The sequence below is a fragment of the Canis lupus genome, chromosome 8 (assembly GCF_011100685.1).
Source record: "Canis lupus familiaris isolate Mischka breed German Shepherd chromosome 8, alternate assembly UU_Cfam_GSD_1.0, whole genome shotgun sequence".
In the NCBI taxonomy this organism is placed as follows: domain Eukaryota; kingdom Metazoa; phylum Chordata; class Mammalia; order Carnivora; family Canidae; genus Canis; species Canis lupus.
The window spans coordinates 30,640,339-30,661,304 of record NC_049229.1 but is presented as its reverse complement, the minus strand read 5'-3'; the positions used below and the strand labels follow the sequence as shown (position 1 = coordinate 30,661,304).

Sequence of the window (20,966 nt, the reverse complement as noted above, 5' to 3'; positions counted from 1 at the left end):
GACAGTTAAATTATGATTTCAAATGATTATGGTTGGTTGAAGTTTAAACTGGCTTCATTCTTTTTAACAGCTTTATTGAGTTCTATTTAATATACCATATAATTCATTCGTTTAAAGTGCACAATCCAGTGGATTTTAGTGTATTCACAGATTGGTGCAGCCATCGCTATAGTCAATTTTAGAACATTTTCGTCCCCTCAAAAAGAAATCCTGTCTCCTATTGTCATCTCCCTGCCCCCAATTACCTGCCCTAAGCAACCACTAATCTACCTTCTATGGGTTTGCCTAACCTAGACATTTTATATAAGTGCAATCATATGTGGGCTTTTGGGATTGGCTTCTTTGCATAATGTGTTCAAGACTCACCTATTATGGCATGTAACTACTTCATTCCTTCTTATAGAGAAATAATATTCCATCATATGGATATACATTTTGTTTATCCATTGTCAGTTGATGGGCATTGGGTTAGTTCCATTTTTTGGGCTATTGTGAGTAATGCTGCTATAAATGTCCACGTACAAGTTTTTGTGTTTTCATTTGTTTTGGGCATATATAACTAGCAGTGGAATTGCTGAGTCCTGTGGTGACTCTATGTTTAACTGTTTGAAGAAGTACTGCCAGATTTTTTTCAGAGCAGCTGCACCATTTTACATTCTCTTCAGCAGTGTATGAAAGTCCCAATTTCTCCACATCCCAATGCATATTTTCCATTTTTTTGGATAATGGGCATCCTAATGGATATCAAGTGGTATCTCATTGTGGTTTTGATTTGCATTTCCTTGATGACTAATGATGTTAGGCATTTTTCATGTCCTCAGTGGTCATTAGTATATTTTGTTTGGAGAAATATCATTCAGATCCTTTGCCTATTTTTATTTTTATTTTTTTAAATTTTTATTTATTTATGATAGTCACAGAGAGAGAGAGAGAGAGAGAGAGAGAGAGAGAGGCAGAGACATAGGCAGAGGGAGAAGCAGGCTCCATGCACCGGGAGCCCGATGTGGGATTCGATCCCGGGTCTCCAGGATCGCGCCCTGGGCCAAAGGCAGGCGCTAAACCGCTACACCACCCAGGGATCCCCTTTGCCTATTTTTAAATTGGGTTTTCTTTTTATTATTGAGTTGTAAGAGTTCTTATATATTCTAGGAAGTCCCTTATCAGATATATGGTTTGCAAATATTTTTCTTCACTCTGTAAGTTGTCTTCATTTTGATAGTGTCCTTAGAAGCATAAAAATTTTTAATACTGTTCAACATTAATTAAAAGGAATAACTGTTTCTCCAGTATGGCAGTTTGTTAGCTACTTTTTTTTTTTCTAACACATTTTTAAAAAAAAGTGAACAGGGATCCCTGGGTGGCGCAGCGGTTTGGCGCCTGCCTTTGGCCCAGGGCACGATCCTGGAGACCCAGGATCGAATCCCACATCAGGCTCCCGGTGCATGGAGCCTGTTTCTCCCTCTGCCTATGTCTCTGCCTCTCTCTCTCTCTCTCTCTCTCTCTGTGACTATCATAAATAAATAAAATAAAAATTAAAAAAAAAAAGTGAACAGTAATTGCATGAAGTAATTATAATTAACTTCGGTTTTCGTACTTATGATGGATATTATTTAGAATTTGCTGTCAGTATCATAACAACTGCATAGGGAAAATATTAGAAAACACAACACAATGCAAGAATGCAGGTGCTAAGACTTAGAAATAATGTTTTGCAGAAACCTCAAAACAATGTTGAAAATACCTCCCATTCTGCACTCTGGCTTTCTAGAGAATACCAAATTAAGGGCCTTACATAATTCTTTAGGTCTTAGCAGACTTATATTGTGTTTTGTCTCATTTTAACACAAGGTGAGCATACAGCCCAGAAACAGGATACTTTCACCTACTTTGAGGATAAAAAAAGAAAAAAAATACTGAGTAATGAAAATACATTTCTTACCAAGGCAAGATCTCCCAAGTCCTCCATAACAGCTGAAAGGGAAGCACAGTTTTGAATATTATACATTTTCCTTCCACCTCACTAATTAGGACTAAAGACTTGCTTTTTCTGCCTTCTATTTCTAAACCGAATAGTGCCTACTAGCACAATGCCTGGCATGCAGAGGTTAATAAATATTTTTAAATGAATCAAGAGCAAAGCATGCTTATTTATTTGTTGGTACTCTGAACACTTCTGTCAATGTAGATAGGGCCTTTTTTGACCTTTTTAAATACCGGGATCCACCTATGAGAAAGAGGGACATGTTACTAAATAGAAACTAGATTATTTTGACCAACTGCCAGTTTATTTTCCTCTGTCTCCATAAAACCTTAGTGGTTATGGAACAAGTCTGTATGACAACTCTTCATTTATCTAAAAAGAATACAGAGGTGGCGTGTTACAGAGGTTGAGAACCTGGGTTCTGGAGCCCCGCTGCCTGGGGCTGAGTGGTGCATCTGTCAGTCTGACATGTGTGAACCTAAGAAGTTATTTAACCTCTCTGGGCCTCAGCCTTTTTATCTGTAAGATGGTGACAGCCACAGTACCTGCATCCTGGTTAGAACCGAATGAGATAACTAATGTTTGTAAAGGCCTTACAATGGAGCTCAGCACAGGGTAAGAAGTCAATGAATGTTAGTCTGGCCTTCTGAAGAAATCAGCAGTTGTGCAGAATTGGATTTTCCAGAAAAAAAAATCATGATGAAACCTCAAAGCACAAAACCATTCATTCTAATTACTTTCAGAGATGCTTAAAAAATGTTTTACGAGATTCCTAACTTTCCTAGGGGGTATACTGAACCTACTAGCGTGGTGCTGATGACTTCTCAGGAACATGAATTGCTGCGGTGTCCTGTAGATGAGGCAGCAGATACGCGTCTTGGGAGAGGATATGAGACAGAGGGCCAAATAGGTACTGACTCCCAGAGTATTCATGAGGTTGCTTTCTACAAAGTGTCCTGATATAGGGCTGTTTTCAGAGATGAGGGTTTACCCCAGAAAGGTAGGAGGCAGAACACATCAGTGGTTTTCTACAGGATGAATACTGCTTCATACCTATACCTTTATGCTTCTTCCTTTGATTCCTGCTCATCCTTCAAAACCCAGCTCCAATTGCCTTTTCTGACCTGCCTTTGTGCCCCCCACAGAAGCCATGTCCTTTGTGCTGCCTTGTGTACTCCCTGTGCGAGTCTTTCTGCACTCACATGGCAGGGCTGTTGGCCCGGGCTCCGTGAAGGGGGGACTGTGCCCCACGGTGCATACTTTGTATTCATAGTGTTTGGTACATAATGGGTATTGTGGGTTGAATCATATCCCCATAAAGATATGTTGAAGTCCTAATCCCTCATGCTGTGAATATGACCTTATCTGGAAGTAGGGTCTTGGCAGATGTAATCAAATGACGATGAGGTCGCTGGGGTGGGCCCTGATCCAGTATGACTGGTGTTCTTCCAAGAGGAAATACCCCAAGAAGACACAGCAACACAAAGAGAATCATGTGAGGCAGAGGCAGAGGTTGGAGTGATGCAGCTGTGAGCCAAGGAATGCCAACGAGTGACGGCCACCACCGAAGCTAGGAAGAGGCAAGAAAGGGTCCTATCAGAGTCTCCGAGGGAACACGGTCCTGTTGACACCTTGATTTTGGACTTAACAAGCTTCAGAAGTGGGGGAGAGTAAGTTTTTGTTGTTCTAAGCTTTGTAGTACTTTTTACAACAGCATAGTACAGCAGGCAAGCAGTGTTTGCTGATTTTATAAAGGAACAAAAATGCGGAGAGAGAATCAGCGAGACAGTGCTGGTAGACAACAAACTCAGTTTTTGAGGGATAAACCCTAGAGCCATCTAGCAATGTGAGCACTCAAAGATGGCAGAATGGATAGAAGATTATTTTTATCCCAATGTTAGTTACTGTAAGATATCGTGGAAAGCTCTACTACGATGGAAATTTCTAGTCATCAGATGCTTTATTTTATGGGAGCCAGAAGCATTCTGCGTAAGCAAGGCTGCCCGACCATCCTTCTTTCTTTTTTCTTTTTTTTCTTTTTTTTTTTTCAACCATCTTTCCATCCTGTTTGTATTCTGTTAAAAAATCAGACAGCTTTGGTGTGCTAGAACCTGCTTCAGTAGACTTTGTTAAATTTCACTAATCTGAGCTAATTTGAGCTGTGGAAACTTCAGTCAAGTCTGCTTTCAAAGATTTATTAAAAAAAAAATCAGAACGGATTTGAAAGATGGGTCCAAAAATTGGAAATTATTTTTCACGAGCTACATGTAATTATTTAATGCTATTTTACTTAGACCTATTAGAAAATTTAGTATAGACAACTTTATCCTAGAATTATGCTGTTATAATTAGCAAAGCAATTAGTAATTGCTTACAATCACAGATTATGCTTTTCTCTAGAGGAAGGTTGGAAATTGTAGAATGTAGGATGCTTTCTAGTTCTTTATTCCCTATTCTCCAGGCTATAGCCCTCTGTACATTAGAGTTTAGTTCGGCCACAGTGTGTGTCCCCAAAGACCCTTGTACTAGTTGGTTTGCCTTCAGAATGGGAACTGTTGGCATGAGGCCCTGGAGCTCTAGGTTGAAGGAGAGCAGCTTGGCTGGGCTTGCCCTTTCCCTAGGTGCCCTGAGATTAACTGGTTATTTGGTATAGTCTGCATACTTTCTAGTTCAAAGCAATGACTTTAGGGCTTTTGAGGTATCAAACTATTTAATACTCTATCTTGTTCCAGAAAGGATTAAGGAGTTTATCAGGATACAGAAAGTACAAGCAGCACAGAGAAGGACTAGTTTGCTCCCTATGGCTGGCTCTCCTCTGCTGTCTCACTTCTGACAGAGCAGATCTACTGTATTATCCACAGCACCACTTCCCATCTTTGTACTGCTACTGTCTACTGCTGATTGTCACTCCCTTTTTCCTTTCTCCAAGCTACTTTTTTTTTTTTTTTTCCCTTCTCTCCTCCTTTTTTCCCCCTTTGGCCCATTTTATTTTGTTTTAAACTTCCATACCAGCAGCTTGTGCACAGCCATTGACGAACAATGAGAGTTCCTTTTTCATTTTGGTGGCAAATTCATATCATCAAATATAATCTTCATATATTTAAGATTTCATATTTTTAAGATTGCTCATAGCTTATGAATGATCCCTTTGCAAATTTTTAAAATACTTTTTTTTTTTTTTTTTTGCTGTTAGAAGCAACTAAGCAACTGAAAAGCTGACCAATGAGTAAGGCTATTATAAGAATGATACCCTACCTTTTGGGAGGAAGAGGGTCCCCAAAATTATAAGTAAAGGTCTAAGGCAAAAGGAAAGAATAAAAAGCCTGTAAGCCTGTTCTATAACTTTTCAGATCTACTCATTTATTGTCCTTACTCATCAAAAGTAACAATAGCAAATATCTGAGTGCTTGCCTTGTAGCAGACATTGTGCTAGAACTTTTCATGCCTTATCTCCTTTTAATCCTTACACCAAACTATAAGGTGGGCAATAACCGAGTAAGGATGGAATAGGTAGAAAAATCATTCTGACTATGCCATTCTCCTCATGTCATGTACAGAGAAAAGAAAAACGTACTGTATTAAGGTTTTTCGGTTATTTTTAAGGCAGATTGCAAGTTCCTCCATTATTTCACAGCAGCTGGCTATGTCAGGAGTCCCTCCATCTGGGATTGGATGATGATGAGTGATAATTCCGTACTGATGGTAGAGGTCCAAAAGGTTTGGGACTCTGTATTTTGACAGTTCTCCTCTGGTGCAGAAAACAAATATGTCTTGTATACCATAGCTTTTTAGTTCTTCTGCCAATAGACCAAGATACAGATGTACATGTACAAAATATTACAAATTTAATACAATCAAGACAGAGAATGTGGTGGTAAATTTCTTAAGCCAAACTAAGTAGATAACACATGATAATCTATAAATTTGAAATACTTATTGATAATCTAAAGCAATATTGAGTTGTCTTCAAAGTAGGGTAAAAATCAAGCTACTAAGCACAAAATAGAAATTAAAAACGTGAACCAAAAGGTGATTAAAATTAAGCCTGACTTAATAATTCAAAATGCTTTTAACTGAATTTTAAGATGAGTCAACTATATTGCTGTTCTTGAAGAAAATCCATTTTCAGTACAACTTTAAAAATAAAATTCAAAACATCTAATATTTCAAAATAAGCCCTTGTGAAGAAATAATAGCACATTATCCCCCCCTGTTTTCTTCTCACAAAATCCATGTTTGCCACTTTCCTCACTCTGCCGTTTTGTTTTATCCTAAGCCTTGTATATAAAAACTCCAGTATGCCCATGGTGCCTGAACTCATGTTCTCCTTTCTATTTATATTGTGTTACACCATAATGCTTTTAATTTTATGGCCAAGGTCTCTAGGAAATAGAACGTTAACTGTTTTAGAATAAAGTGACTTAGCTAATTTCAGTATAATGAATATGAACCAAGCAGTAGTGCTATGGGCCATTCTATACACTGGAACATTCTTATGGCGATACTCACTGTAGAGTATTAGGTTCAAAATGAATAACTAATTTGGGCTGATCTCAGCCTCCTCTCTCTCTCTCCCTGCCTTCTAAATCCGGGGACATTTAACTAAGCGCCTTTTATCATGAACCTCCAGATACATACTTGAAATGTGGCTAGTCCAAATTGAGATGTACTGTAAGTGTAAAATACATATCTGTTCTCAGAGATTAAGAACAAAACCCCTGTATTTTATTAATAATTTGTTTTATGATTAAGACCATTGAAAGGATACTATGTAGGCTATATTAGGTTAAATAAACTATATCAAGTTAATTTGACCTGTTTTTACTTTTTTTAATATGGCAATTAGAAAATATAAAGTTACATACAAGGCTTCTATTTCTGGCTCCCATCATATTTCTGTTGGACAGTGCTGCTTTAGATAATACTATTATTTTTTGTACTTCTAAGAGCATTAAACCTGAAGTCAGCATACTTAACCATTTTTAAGAGTAAGTAATTTTCTATCTGCCTCTTGCACACATTGGATAATTTCTATTATACAGTGGCTTTCAAACTTTTCTCGAAAGGACTCTGAGGAGGGAACCACGGGGGGTGATGCAGGGAGATTCTAGGTCTCTCCTATCAGATTGTTGTCTTTTATACATTGGAAAACAGAAGGTTTGGCAAAATACTGGAAACCCTTTTTATAGAAAATACTAAATGAATAGGGCTTTCCAAAATGTACACGATTGGTTCTTGAGCCAGTGATTGTCATTATATTTTGGTTATGACTTAAATGTTCTCCAAATGAAAACTTCCTATCATGGCAGGTATCTCTAAATCAAAGAATCTTTACAAATACTGTAAGACTCAACTAACCTATTAGCCTCTGTAAGTCTTTTTTGGTAGGTAAGGAATAAATTAGAGAAAGCAAATTAATAAATTGATATTCCAAAACAAGCAGGAAAAAATTTTAGGATTTAAAAAATTTATAATGGTCAGAATCAAGATGTGTGTGTATGTGTGCGCGCATGTGTATATTAATTTATTTATATTTATTTTGGTGTATTATAAGGACATAGGTAGGACTATTAGCTTTGAAATATTCCAGGCCAACCAAGGTACAATGTTTTGAAAATCCAAGTTTTTTAGCACCGTGCAATATGTAAATTTCAAAATGGGGTGGGATATTAGGATATTTTGGGATTATTAGACTTGAGGCTACAGTGGTATAAGCATCCTTGAGCTTGTGAAAATGAAACCCTACTTCATCTTTCCCACCTAGATGTTGGCTCTAAATTTTCTACCCAGGATGTTCAATTTCACTACTCCTTCTGGGTTCTCAGCTCAGGCTTAATTTCTAGGATCACAATCAAGTCTGGAAAGGATAGTATGCTCAAAGATCTGGGCAGTGAAATGGCAGTTTTCTATTAATGTATTTATCACCCTCCAACTTAGACATTTTAAACTCAAATGGAATTTCTATGTATAACTACAACAATCAGTGAAAGGCAATGCTATGTTTAGTAAACAAGGAGTTAGTTCTCTGTGCCCTTCGCAAAGACATCTTTGCATAGTAGAGTAAGTCTATAGTTTGAAACTATGAAATAACATTCATTTGGTATGCTGAACAGAGACTAACATTGTTCTTTTTGACAACGAGATTTTCAGTGTTATTAGGAAAAGCTATTAATATGGTTGTTTCATGTTATACCTACCTGTATCTTTTTGGATATTTCTTCTAACATTTTTAAATTTACAACCTACAAGCAGTAATAAGGCAAGTGAAAAAGTCAGTGTTTGGCCACATATAACAAATATATTTAAACACATACACAGCTACTTTATAAAGTCATACCTATATGATCATTTATGTTTCAATTTCATTTTGAATGTGGATTTCAATTTCTTATATTCTTAGGAATATAACTGTAGGGATTCCTAGAACCCCAGCTAAGGAACTTCCAATCCAAAGATTCTTTATTCTGTGTCGTCTCTGTAACAAGTACCTGCCAGTTGTCATCAGCCTCACCCTGTATCTCAGTGTTTACATTTTATTAAGGTAGGTAAACCAGAAATGCAGAATTGTGAATGAGTTTGGATGGGCTGAAGAGTGATCTGTGGCCTTTTAGCTAGAGCCCACACAAGGGCTTCCACTACTGAGTTCCCTAGGGTGATGATCTGTGAAATTCTTGTATTGCTCAGTACAATGATTTATTAACTGACAAAAAAAAAAAATTATCCTAAGTATATCAATAGGAAGCCAACTGTAGTCTTACCTACCTGGAAGAGCACATAAACCAAGAAACTGAGAACAATTCACTTGTGACAGGGGTAGCCTGAAAAGAATAAAACTTGAAGTTTAGTTCAGTTTTTAAGTTATAAATGGAAATTCAATTTAACAAATCTGTGCTTGGCACTGAACAAGGGTGTTTTAAAGTTTTATCATAGTCACAAAACAAAAATGCATATGCAAATAGCAATATGTTGTTCACAAAAAGGACCAGAAAGATTGGAAGTTTTATTTATTTATTTTTAAAGAATTTATTTATTTATTCATGAGAGAGAGAGAGAGAGAGGCAGAGACACAGGCAGAGGGAGAAGCAGACTCCATGCAGGGAGCCCAATGTGGGACTCGATCCTGGGACTCCAAGATCACTCCCTGGGCCGAAGGCAGGCGCCAAACCACTGAGGCATCCAGGGATCTCCAGATTGGAAGTTTTAAAACAGGGACTTATCATTTGCTTTGTCACATGTCACAATTTTATTTCCTTCCTTCCTTTTCTTTTTTCTTTTTTCTCCTTTTCTTTTCTTTTCTTTTATTTTCTTTTTTCTTTCTTTTCTTTCATTTGGGATGCCTCGGTGGCTCAGTGGTTGAGCATATGCCTTGGGCTCAGGGTAATCTCGAGGGGTCCTGAGATGGAGTTCCACATCAGGTTCCCTGCAGGGAGCCTACTTCCTCCCTCTGTCTATGTCCCTGCCTCTCTCTGTGTGTCTCTCATGAATCAATAAATAAAATCTTAAAAGAAAAAAGATTTGTTTATTTGAGAGAGAGAGAGTGTGTGTGCAAGAGCACACGAGTGGAGGTGGGGTGGGGTGGGTTGGTAGGGAGAGGGACAAGCAGACTCCCACTAAGTGTGGAGCCCAACTCATCTCATGATCTCTGAAATCAAGAGTTGGACGCTTAACCAACTGAGCCACCCAGGCACCTCTGGTAATTTAAATTTACCCTAAAAATAATAATGCCTAGATTGCCTACAGCTAGTATAAAGCATACTGAAGTTACCCTGTGGTATGTTATCTGAAATGGTTTGTATTTGTTATCTTGGGGAATAAGCCAGAAAATGACCTTCTGATGGTTTTATCCCCAGGATTCATTCTATATTACTATTTTAAGATTTCTTTGTAGGACTTCCTTAAGCAGATATAATATCATATGATAAAAACCACAGGTCATTCTTTGTTGTAATAGATTTTGGTTAAGATAAAATAATTTCAAGAAATCATATTCTCAGTTTGCAGTACTCAGGGACAAAGCAGGTAGAAGCCAAAGAGGAGTTTAGAGGAAAACAGAGGGCATCATATAAATACCATATGACTTTGGGAATTAGATGAGTTTTTGAGTTTTAAAGAGGGGTATAAGGAGAAAGGAAAGGTAATTGCTATTTGATGGCAGAACAAAAAGACCTTTAGGGATAACATACTCTTTTCCCCTTCCTATAGTTGGGGTTTTCTTGGAGATTATTACATTTACAGGGATAAGGGAAAGCATTGATTGTTGTAGAGATTCTGGTGTAACAATAAGTCACTGTCAAGATTTGGAAATTGAATGTATATAGAAACATTTCTTTTTGCTCTTATATCTATAGTAATGTGGCTTTTATCTTAAGCAGGGTCTGCTAATAGATGCATTATTGTGGCAAGTAGTTCTAGGATTGGACTAAATGATAAACAATTAAATATCTCATCCTATGTTTGGTAAATGATTCTTTTGTCATAAAAGAATAAATAGGCTTTGGTCCTAATAGGAGATAGTCTGATCCTATCTCAACTCCTTACTTATTTGTCTCTATATGGTTTTCTAACATAAAGAATGACTTCCTTCTCTGCCTGCATCCCCCCAAAAGAGAGCCTTATTCTATCATAGATAGTAAATAATAGGGTTAGAGGATCCCTTAAAGATTAGAATTACACAATCAGCAGAAGAGAATCAATAAATATTTTCAATACGCAGACTATGGATCTACATGCGTTATGATGTACACAACAAATAATTAGGTCATCATTGATCAGAAGTGTTAACCTACCAGGATATCTGAATTGGAGTCTGTTCATCTTCAATAGGCTCTTCGTCTGATGAGTCAAACTCACTTGTTTGCAATGAACTAGGCTTCAAAAGAAATCAGTTATGTTAAATAAATGTAAAGAAGAATATTTACATATAAGCTGATTCTCGCTTAAACACACACTGAACGCATATGTGCAATTTATTCAATCTGGAATATCAGAGTGATCAGCAATATCAATAATAAATTATTGATTCTTACTGTCCTATTAATAATTACAGTGCTCTGCAGTGGAAAGAGTTGGATTGGGAACAAACCAGGATTCTGGTCTTGGCTCTGCCATTTACTGTATAATCTCAGACAAGCAACTTCAGTTTATTCTGGGTCTCAGTTTTTTACAACCGTAAAGTGAGGAGATCTATTCATTCATTCATTCACAAACATTTCCTGAACACCTTCATTTGCCAAGCTCTGGAGATCCATAAAATAAATAGCTTCAGTAGAGTTGGAGAGATGTGTGCATAGGTTATAAAAAAAGAAAGTGCTAAAATGGAAGCATAAACTACATTTTTAGAGCTGGAAAGGAGTGACTGCTTAGAGAGCTGGAGAACGCTTCAGAGGAGAGACATTAGCTGGATTTTGAAGGATGAGCAGGAGGTTTTTAGGCAGATAGGGAAGAAATTAAGGCAATAAAGGCAAAAGGAGAAAGGTTTTGTTTTCAGGAACTGTGATATCAGAGCAGGGGAGATGAAGCCAGAGAAGTAGTTTACCTACCCCATTTCTCAAAAAATAAGCCCAACAGCCCAGCAGCTTGGTTGATGGGGAGAGGACAGACAGGAGATCATGCCCTCAACTTTGTGAGTCATTGGACTAGAGAGACTGAGATGGACTTTGTGTAATGATCTAAGGAGTTGGAACTCAATCCTGTAGGCGTAATTTCTACATGACTGATAGTTGTTTTATAGGATCAATAAAATATACATCTTTCTTCTTGCTTCCTGGTTGGAACCTACTGAGAGATAAAACAGTGGAGAGGCAAATGGAGATCAATATGTTAATTTCATTGCTGAGTATCAAAGGGAAGGTGTGGCTTTAAAGCTGTGGTCAAGTGGCCAGTCAGTTCTTCACTCCAGAATTGGACTTATCCATCCAGTCATGGGCAGCAATGGATAACCCAGGGCTCCTGTGTTGCAGAGAATACTCTCTCTGCAGAGAGAAGAAAGGGTTCAGCTACTTGTATTCAGCTCCTCCCAAACTGGGGGGATCAGATCTCTCTGTCCCTTCTGGGAACAGGTGGAGAAAGAGGCCAGGAGTGAAGGACAGCTGATGCTCCTCCACATGGAAACGTGGGGATTAGCAAGGGTAACCAGCTAATGTTCTTTCTAGCTCTGAAGCTATAGTCTATAATGGTCTTGTCTGTTACTACAAGATCACATTACAGAGCCATTTAGGCTAAGGATGTGAGTTGCTTTGGATGATTATTATTATCAGCTCAAATGAAGGCCCTTTAATATTCAATAGGTTGTCAACCCTGGCGGCAGGCGATTGAGTCAGGGAGCCTCAGCATCTTGCGTCTGGTTTTTTCCTTTCTCTTTAAATCAGCTTTGACGATCCAAGATTTTCAGTGTGGCTTCTTTACTCAGGCTCTTCCAGCCATGCTCACAGATCCTAAACACGGTGAGACGTTTCCGCTCCCCCGGCCCCAGGGATTCCGAACCCCGGGAAGGGACGCAGTGCCAGTTGGCCCCGGGGGATGGTGACGCACCCACAATCGGGGGTGGGCAATGGTCTTCTGCGAAGTTCTCCCCGTGTGCGGTGAGGACCGCTCGCCCGCGGGGCATCCTCGGGCATCCCTCGGGGCTGGGTATGGGGCAGACTGACGCATCGAGACACCTGAGCTCTCCATGCCTCCGTCTCTTCCGTAAAACGGGATTCAGCCCTCCCTAGCAGGGCTGCCGGGGGGCCTAGGAGACTCCTCGGGCGGCAGTCCCCGGCCTGTGCGCAACAGGTGCACGGCGGCTGTCCGTCCTCCCCTGGACCACCACCGACCCTCCTCCTGCTCCGTCATCGCTCTCCCCGCTCCGGGGAAGCGCCACCTCCCCGACCCAGGACGGTTACGGCGCGAGTCCGGCCACGACCAGGCCTGGACTGGCCCCAGGCCCAAGAGCTGGCCTCGGGGCCGCCTGCGTCTCAGTGGCATCGCTCGTCCACGCCTCGGCCCGACTCACCGGCTTCATCGCGGGCCGCACCAAGTCGTGAGCCGCGGCCGCCAGGCTCCCGCAGCCCCCGCTCCCCCGCCGCTGCCCCGCGCCCAGCCCGCCTCTTCGCTCAGCTCATTGGTGCAGCCTTCCGTGGGGCGGGGCGCGGCGTCTTCCCGGGACCAATCAGACCCCGACGCTGTGTCTTCCTCCGCCCCCGAGCGCCCTGGCGCCGCCTTTAACCGCCCATTGGTTTTTCGGGGCCTTTGAAAGATGCGCGGGAGGAGGGTCCTGCTGAGCGTTGATTGGCTGGGAGGGCGCCGTCCTCCGGCCCGTGGGGAGCGGCGGGCCGGCGGGAAGCCGGGAGCCCAGAAAGCATCTGAAGGCAGCCCCTACATTTTGGGGTCGCTGGAAAGCCTTACTTTCTCGTGACAGGATTCCAGAGGGGCACCAGGGTAGGGAATTTTGTTTCTTAAAAATTTGAAATTTCAAGGGCACAGGGGGAAGCACTGTCCTGGAGCATCTCATGAAAACGCTCCACACTCCCATAAACTTTATACCTGCGGTCATATCTGGTCATATAAATATACGATGGACGCGACTAAAACTCCAGAATATAAACATAGCTTGTATGTTTGGTATTTTATTTACCATTCGAGGATCTAGACAGGTTAGGTCGTAGATCCACTTTCGTGTTCACTAAATGTGAATGCAATGGTATTGTGTGAAAGGAAGTCTCCAGATGGTTTTAAGTGCTCGTGTTTTTACATAATCGGCTATATTCTTTAAAAACTGTGTTTGATTACCCTCTGCCCGATTCTCCGGTCCCCAGTTAGCTGTCCATGGGGTAGGAACTCATCATGAGCAATATTACCTGCAGATCTGCAGAATATGTGGGAACATCAGCTCCCTGACTCATGTTGTGAAAACCCGTGGGTATAGAGCTATTAGGGGAAATTCTTTAGTAAAGAAGATAGCATAATTTGACTTTGGGTCTGTATTAGGGTTCTCCAGAGAAACAATCAAATAAAGAGATTTATTTTAAGGAAGCGGTTCTCCCAGTTGTGTGAGTCTGGCAAGTCCACAAAGTCTGACCGGGGAGCCTAAGGGGCTGGAGACTCAGGAAGGAGTTGCAGTTGCAGTTCAAAGGCAGTCTGCTTTAGAACCGGGGCTGGCAGATTTTGCAGATGAAGTCCAAAGGCAGACTGCTGCAGAATGCTCTCTTGTCCTTTGTTCTATTCAAACCTTCAACTGATTGAATGGGGCCCACCCATATTATAGAGGGCAGTCTGCTTCACTCAGAGTCCACCAATTTAAATATTAATCTCATCCAAAAGCACCTTCACAGAAACATTCCAAAATAATGTTTGACCAAATATCTGGGTGCAATAGCCCAGCTAAGTTGACATATAAAATTAGGCAGCATAGACATGTTGGACTTGATTTATTGATTGGTTGATTGATTCAGAAAATATTTATTGAGCACCACTTGTGTCTGAGGTACTATTCAAGATGCTGGGAGTGAACTCGAGTGAATTAACCAAAGTCTCCACCTTTATGGGGCTCACTTGCTTTTGGGGAAGAGAATTAGGTAGTAATATTGCTGTGAGGAAAAATTAAAATAGAGCCTGATGAAGATACTATTCTAGATAGAAAAGTCAAGGAAGGCACCTTTGAGTAAATGTCATTTGAGGCATCCAAATGAAAAGAGAGTGAACCATTTGAATATTAGTCTGTCTAAAATGTAAAGAGGTGCAAAGGCCCTGAGGTAGGAATGTGTTAGATTATTCAAGGAACAGCAAGGAGGCCAGTTTGGGAGAAACTGAATGAGGTAGAGAGTGGTAGGAAGTAAAGCAGGGACTTGTGGGAGGCTTAGGAGCTTCTTTTCTAAAGGATTCAAGAAAGGGTTTAAAGAAAGATTGAGACCTGGGCTCCGCGTAAGTCCCCTGTGGTAGATATTCAATTCTTTCTCATTCTTTAACTTTCACCTTCTTTCCCCTTTTGCCAACATTGTCTTCACAGATCTCTTTAAACTTCAGCATCAGGGGTCTCTTCCATTTCCTCAGAACATACCCTCCTCCTCGGAATGAATGAAGTCCCAGCTCCTTCGAGTATTTTATAATTTCTGCCACTTCTGGGCTCAGCTGGATGTGAACACAGAATCAATCTGTTCTAGCTCCTGCTGATTCTGCGGAGTGGGGACGATGAGCTGTAGTCTCATGGTAGAAAGGGGGTGGAGGACTGAGGGTAAACTGGGAGCATTTCAGCTTCTGCTCTCTCCATCAGCAGGGCTGTCAGGCTTTGTCTTTGCCTAAAGACAAACACATCTCACTTCTATGATGTAGTTTTTTGTTTGTTTTTGTCTAGTCCCAGGGTTAGCAAACTGCGGCCAATGGACCAAATCCCACAGGCCTGTTTTTGTAAAGTTTTGTTGGAATACAGCTACACTCAATTGTGTAAGTATTGCCTGTATAATTTTGCACTACCGGACTGAGTAACTGCACCAGGGGCTGTGTGGCCTGCAGATCCTAAGATATTTACTGTCTGGCCCTTTACAGAAAATGCTCACCCCTAGTATATAGTCTATGAGGGAAATGTGTATTGTTCTAATACCATGATTTTAAGTCTACTTCTTGCAAAATAGGCGTCCTAGTCTTATTATGCAAAAAGATGTTCTCTGCTTGGCGTGGTACCTTTCTTCTGGAGGGTCCCACATAAAATAGCAAGGCTTTTTGCTGAGCTGTCTGGCTAAATGGCATCACAGTAAACTATTTTCTCTCTAATCCCCAAGATTCTTCCCTGAGAGGAGGAGGGGGGGCTTGAGTTCAGCCTGCTACACCTGCAGTCCTCAGTTTATTTTTTAGTGTATGACTTCACAGCTGTTAACAGGAATGTATGTGGTCAACACAACGTGGGAGATTTATCCAAACCACCAGAAGGAAAAGTGTTAACACACGTCCATAGACAGATGAGTATTTTGAAAGATACTCAAAGAGAAGTGAAACATGGTTACTATTGGTAGTCCCACTTGGGTGTATGCTTTACAACTAGATCCGTATTTTAAAGATATTTTAGTATTATTATTTTTAATTTATTCAGAGGCAGAGAGAGAGAGAGGCAGGCAGAGAGGCAGAGGGAGAGGCAGGCTCCATGCAGGGAGCCCGACGTGGGACTCGATCCTGGGTCCCCAGGATCACACCCCAGGCTGCAGGCGGCGCTAAACCGCTGCGCCACCGGGGCTGCCCAAGATATTTTAGTATTAATGATAATGGATTTGACAAGTGTGTTTGGGGAGAGAACACTGGAACCTTAGAGTTAAATGCAACTTCAGAGAACATACTTCTTCATTCTTGATATGCCAAGTTTAAGAATTTCTCGTGATGATGACAGTCAGAAACAGTGTATGACGTGGCAGTCGGCATATGTGGTTTTCCCATTGCTTTTCCCTTTGGAGAATTGCCCCTTTTTCATTTCACATGATCTTGTTGAGCAGGTGACTGAGACTGCCCCATAAATGTACCCTATTCTTGTGGTCACAGTTATCAGGTCAGGGAAGACACATGATGCAAACTGGAGCATCCTTTCTCGTTTCGTGTCCTCTAGTCGCTGGTGCTCTTATTTTCATCTCTACCTTCCTAAGGTTTCTGTTTTACCCCAGAATGATGCTGAGTTCTAATTTGCACTAGACAATTAGAGTGGGTTATAAAAACTATTTAACATATTGTTTAAAGTTTAAAAGGTACCATATTTTATAATTGGAATGGATATAACAATTTCACTTAGCCCACATGCTCTTCTGCAATGTGACTTTGCCATGCTCCATCATGAGGTAGAACATAATACTCTTCCTCAAATATGACTGAACTTACGACTAGTTTGATTAACAGTGACAAATGATAAGCTCCCAAAGCACCCGGATCAAGAAATGGAACATTACCAGCTCCTTTGGACTTGTGACAGTATTGATTAATTTCACTTGCTTGTAAATTGTATACAAATGGAATATTTTGTGTCTCGCTTTTTTGGTTCAACTTGATGTTTGTGAGATTCATTCATGCTGTTGTCTGTGGTTATATTTGTTCATTCTCATGGCAGTATTCCACTGTATGAATATACTACGATTTATTTATCCTATCCACTGTTGATAGATATTGGGTAGTTTCCAGTGCTGGGCTATGATAAAAAATGCTGCTATAAACATTCTTTCCATGTTTTTTGGTAAACATATGTATACATTGCTGTTGGGCATATACTAGGAGTGGAAGTATGTTTGTTTATTCTTAGTCCATAGTGCCAAACAGTTTTCCAAAAAGGTTATACCTATTCACACTCCCACTGGCACCATGTCAGAATTCTAGCTCGACATCTTTGCCAACATTTGGTATTGCCCGTCTTTTTCATTTTAGCAGTTGGGTGAATGAGTCATTTTATTTCAGAACAGTATCTAATTTCAAATCTTTGAAAGGCTAAGACTGATCAGTTGGATAATAGGATCAGTAGATGCTGTTCTTTAAATGGTAGCAAAAGTTCATAATTTTTGGAATTCTTCTGTATTATGTGTTAATTACTATGTACACATATTTTCTGCATTATTTTAGAAATGTTTGTATCATTGCAACATACATATTTTGAGAGTATAAGGCTACTTTAGACTATGAAACTATTGATACGAATTGAGTGGATCCAAATGATGAAGGTTCTCAAATTTAGACATCAATGAGCTCCTCATGTGATGGTGGAGGAAATATTAAGTTTCCAAGGCATTGCCAGCTTGGGGCTAAAGTAAGTCATAGGAATCATTCGTTATGAAATAATATTCCTCTGGTTCTTCCTTCATCTACTACGTGAAACTGCAGCCCCTTTGTATTCCTCATGATAGTTCAGCGAGCCCTCATGGATGACCCTCCATATGCTCTGAGATATAAGAGTAAGGCACCCACTGTCTTTGGCTCTCCTGCTCGTGGTTGCTGGGGTAATGTGTCTGGTCACTGCCTAAGCCTGGAGCAGCAGCCATGCTGACGTCCACCGAAGGTGCTGTGACTTTCCACTGCCATCCCACCCTTCCCATCCCACAGTGCCCTTCTCTGTCGCTGCTGCTGAAATTGCTGGCACAGAATTTCACTAAACCTTGCTTTCATCTTTGTTCTATGGAAATTTTAATAAAACAGCTCTTTTTAATTGCACTGGCTTTTTAAAGCCATAGTCACAGGATGTTGGGTGTGGCCAACACTTCCGGACTAGGGAATCATCCCTCCCCTCTGGCCCTGTCTTGATGTCATGAAGCCCAATTTGTGTACTTTGACTTTCTCTTCCTTTAGGATGAATTATGTCCCAGGAGTTCTCTGCTCTCCTGTCAACAGTCCTGTCAAGATTATCTCACCCGCCACCAGCTGTGCCCAGGCATGTCTGAGTCCTGAGTGCTTGGTCGCAAGCTGGGGTGACCGCACGTCTGGGTCGGCCTGGGTTAGCCCTGGCTTATGACTGTTGTACTGGTGTAGTTATTAACAACTCCCTCATTCATTTTCAAAAGTTTCTGGGTTTGGATGGTAAATTATGTGGTCACCCTCTCTCAAGCCATTTTAAGGAAGTCTTTCTAAGATAAAGCAGAATCAACAGCACATTTTAGAGCAGCCAAGAAATAGACTGTGTAGAAGAGGATACTGAACCCTGAAGGCTGATGTTCCCATGGCAGTGACCTGCCTGGTTCACTGCCCTGGCTCTTCCTGTCTGCCCTGCCACTGGCAGCCACTTGGCTCCACCTACAGGCTGGTCTCTGTTCTGGTCCCAGATGGTTTCTTCTTTTCACAGAGCTGGAGTAGAGTGCTCTGAAACTCAGTTGGAGGTTAATACTTGGGGTCATAGGCCTGCCCAGCATGCCCTTATGTGCCAGGATTTCCTAATCAGGCTTCTGCTGTGTTCTTGAGACAATTTCTCTTTTGTTCATATTTGAACTCTGAGCAGGGGCCCTAATTATCTCTTGCCATTTCTTCCATCCCATGGAGTGCTCTGGAACTGGACTCTGGCTCCTGACCCTCAGTCACCCGAGTCCTGCTGTCCTCTGCCAGCTTTTCCCACTGTCCTACCCTGTGCCAGGCCTATTGTCCCTAGTAGTGCACTCTGCTCTTTGTAACCTCTTGTCACCCCTGCCTGCTAGGTTCGCACCAGGAAGGCCTGGTGCTCTAGCAGAAAGGGCCAGGCCATTGAAGTCAAAAGCGCTGAATTTAAGTCTTAGTTCTGCAGTTACCTGTGTGACCTTGGATGAATTACCCCATCATCTAACCTGAATTACAATCTCCTCATTGGTAGCATATGAAATGAAATTGCCACTTGAAAATTGACCCCTGGGCTCAGAGAATTTCCCAGGGAGTTTGTTTGGTATAAATTGGTTATCTTGGGGCTGGATCAATCTTTGGGAAGAATAAGATTTCTGATATTTTGATTCAAGGCTCTATATAAAAGTAGCTGGAGAAAAGACCTGGAACAGCTAATTTGATTTCCCATCTTCATATTAGGAGAAAGTTTGGCCAGCTCCTGAAGCTGAGCTATACATCCATCTCAAAATTGCTTCAAGTGCAGAAAGGCCTTGAACCAGACGGCGAGTTCTCACCAGCAAGAGCAACTGGAATGTCTCTCTTTTTTAAAAAAATTATTTATTTATTCATGAGAGACACACAGAACAAGGCAGACATATAGGCCGAGGGAAAAGCAGGCTCCATGCAGGGAGCCTGATGTGGGACTTGATCCCAGGTCTCCAGGATCACACCCTGAGCTGAAGGCAGATGCTCAAAGGCTGAGCCACCCAGGTGTCCCAAGAGCAACTGGAATCTTTTCCCTATCTCAGCTCATTGGTTTTGGGGAAACTACTCTGAGAAATTGGTCAGGAATGAAGAAGAGTCTGATACTCTCAAATCACTGTCTTTCATTTTCAATACAATCTAAAATAAGGAGAAAGCGTTATTTTCATCACTTCATACTGAAATGAATTCAGAATGAGTTGGAAACATGTATGTTATAAGCATCCACATTAATGACCTAAAATATAAAACAGAAATTGGCAAGGCTGACCAGATAATAGTTCTGTTCTTCCTGGAATGGAAGGTGGCAGTAGAGTAAAGTAGTTTCAGTAAAGATCTCTCTCCTGTACAGAAATCCCCAGGGTAGGACTCCGATCTGATTAAATGAGTCAGACTTACATTTATTACGGTATATTACAAACATTTTTCAGCATTCAGAAGTGACTGGTGTCTCCGTGGATTTGGCCAGTTCCTGGCAATTATGCACTTGGCTGCTAGTATAAACCAGCATGCCAAATGCCTGGAATGACGATCCATGTCTGAGCGGCTTTCAGTCTGGGAAGGATGTTGTTCAAACACCACGTTCCTTCCCAAGGTGGCCAAATCCTGGTTACAGTTCTGTCCTTCAAATCTGTTTATCCTGAAATTTGACCAGAAAGGATATGGCTACATCCTTTGCCCCTTTCAGCTTCCGCAGCAAACACCTGGGGGACCTTGCATGGGTTTTACTGTCTGCTGCTTATCCAGAAGTAGTTTCATGCCTAGTGCCTTAATCAGAAAATCACATTTGGAACATGATGTGTCGGATGGATTATTAGAAAACACTAATTATTTCTGTGAAGTCTGGAGGCCTGGCCCAATTCCAAACGAAGTAATGGCATTCTTTCATTCTTTTTTGAAACGTCCTTCCGATTTTATTTGAATGAGTATTTGCCAGCCTATCCTCAGTTGTACCTGATTCATAGTTCTTTGTACTCCAGCCCTTTATTAGGAGGAGAGGCTGTTGCCTGGCATGTTCTGTGGAAGCTATAGAAGAAAAATCAAACACTTTTCCAGAACATGAGCAAGGACTATCTTGACATATATGGGAGAACTAGAATATGCATTCTATGAGGCAAGAATTTTTATCTTTTTTGTTAGTGATCGTTAATGGTATCTAGACTCATATCTGGCTGTTATGAGCCACTCAGTATCTGTTGAAAAAATAATGAGTTAATATATAATTAAT

General features: G+C 40.9%; 1 protein-coding gene across 5 annotated transcripts in view; it reads right to left on the bottom strand.

Annotated features, from left to right (window-relative positions):
- Positions 1-13,117, bottom strand: part of CDKN3 (cyclin dependent kinase inhibitor 3) — a 30,683-nt gene extending 17,566 nt beyond the window's left edge. Inside the window, exons 1-6 of one of the 5 annotated variants that reach the window (XM_038544752.1) lie at positions 12,975-13,117; positions 10,768-10,850; positions 8,744-8,799; positions 8,179-8,223; positions 5,556-5,778; positions 1,940-1,971 (exon numbers count right to left, since the gene is read on the bottom strand). In XM_038544752.1, the coding sequence (XP_038400680.1) occupies positions 1,940-1,971; positions 5,556-5,778; positions 8,179-8,223; positions 8,744-8,799; positions 10,768-10,850; positions 12,975-12,983 (448 nt within the window). In that variant the 5' untranslated portion in view covers positions 12,984-13,117. The remainder of the gene's footprint in view (positions 1-1,939; positions 1,972-5,555; positions 5,779-8,178; positions 8,224-8,743; positions 8,800-10,767; positions 10,851-12,974) is intronic. The other 4 variants (XM_038544755.1, XM_038544751.1, XM_038544754.1 and 1 more) reach the window with 4 other exon arrangements.
- Positions 13,118-20,966: the final 7,849 nt, after the last annotated feature.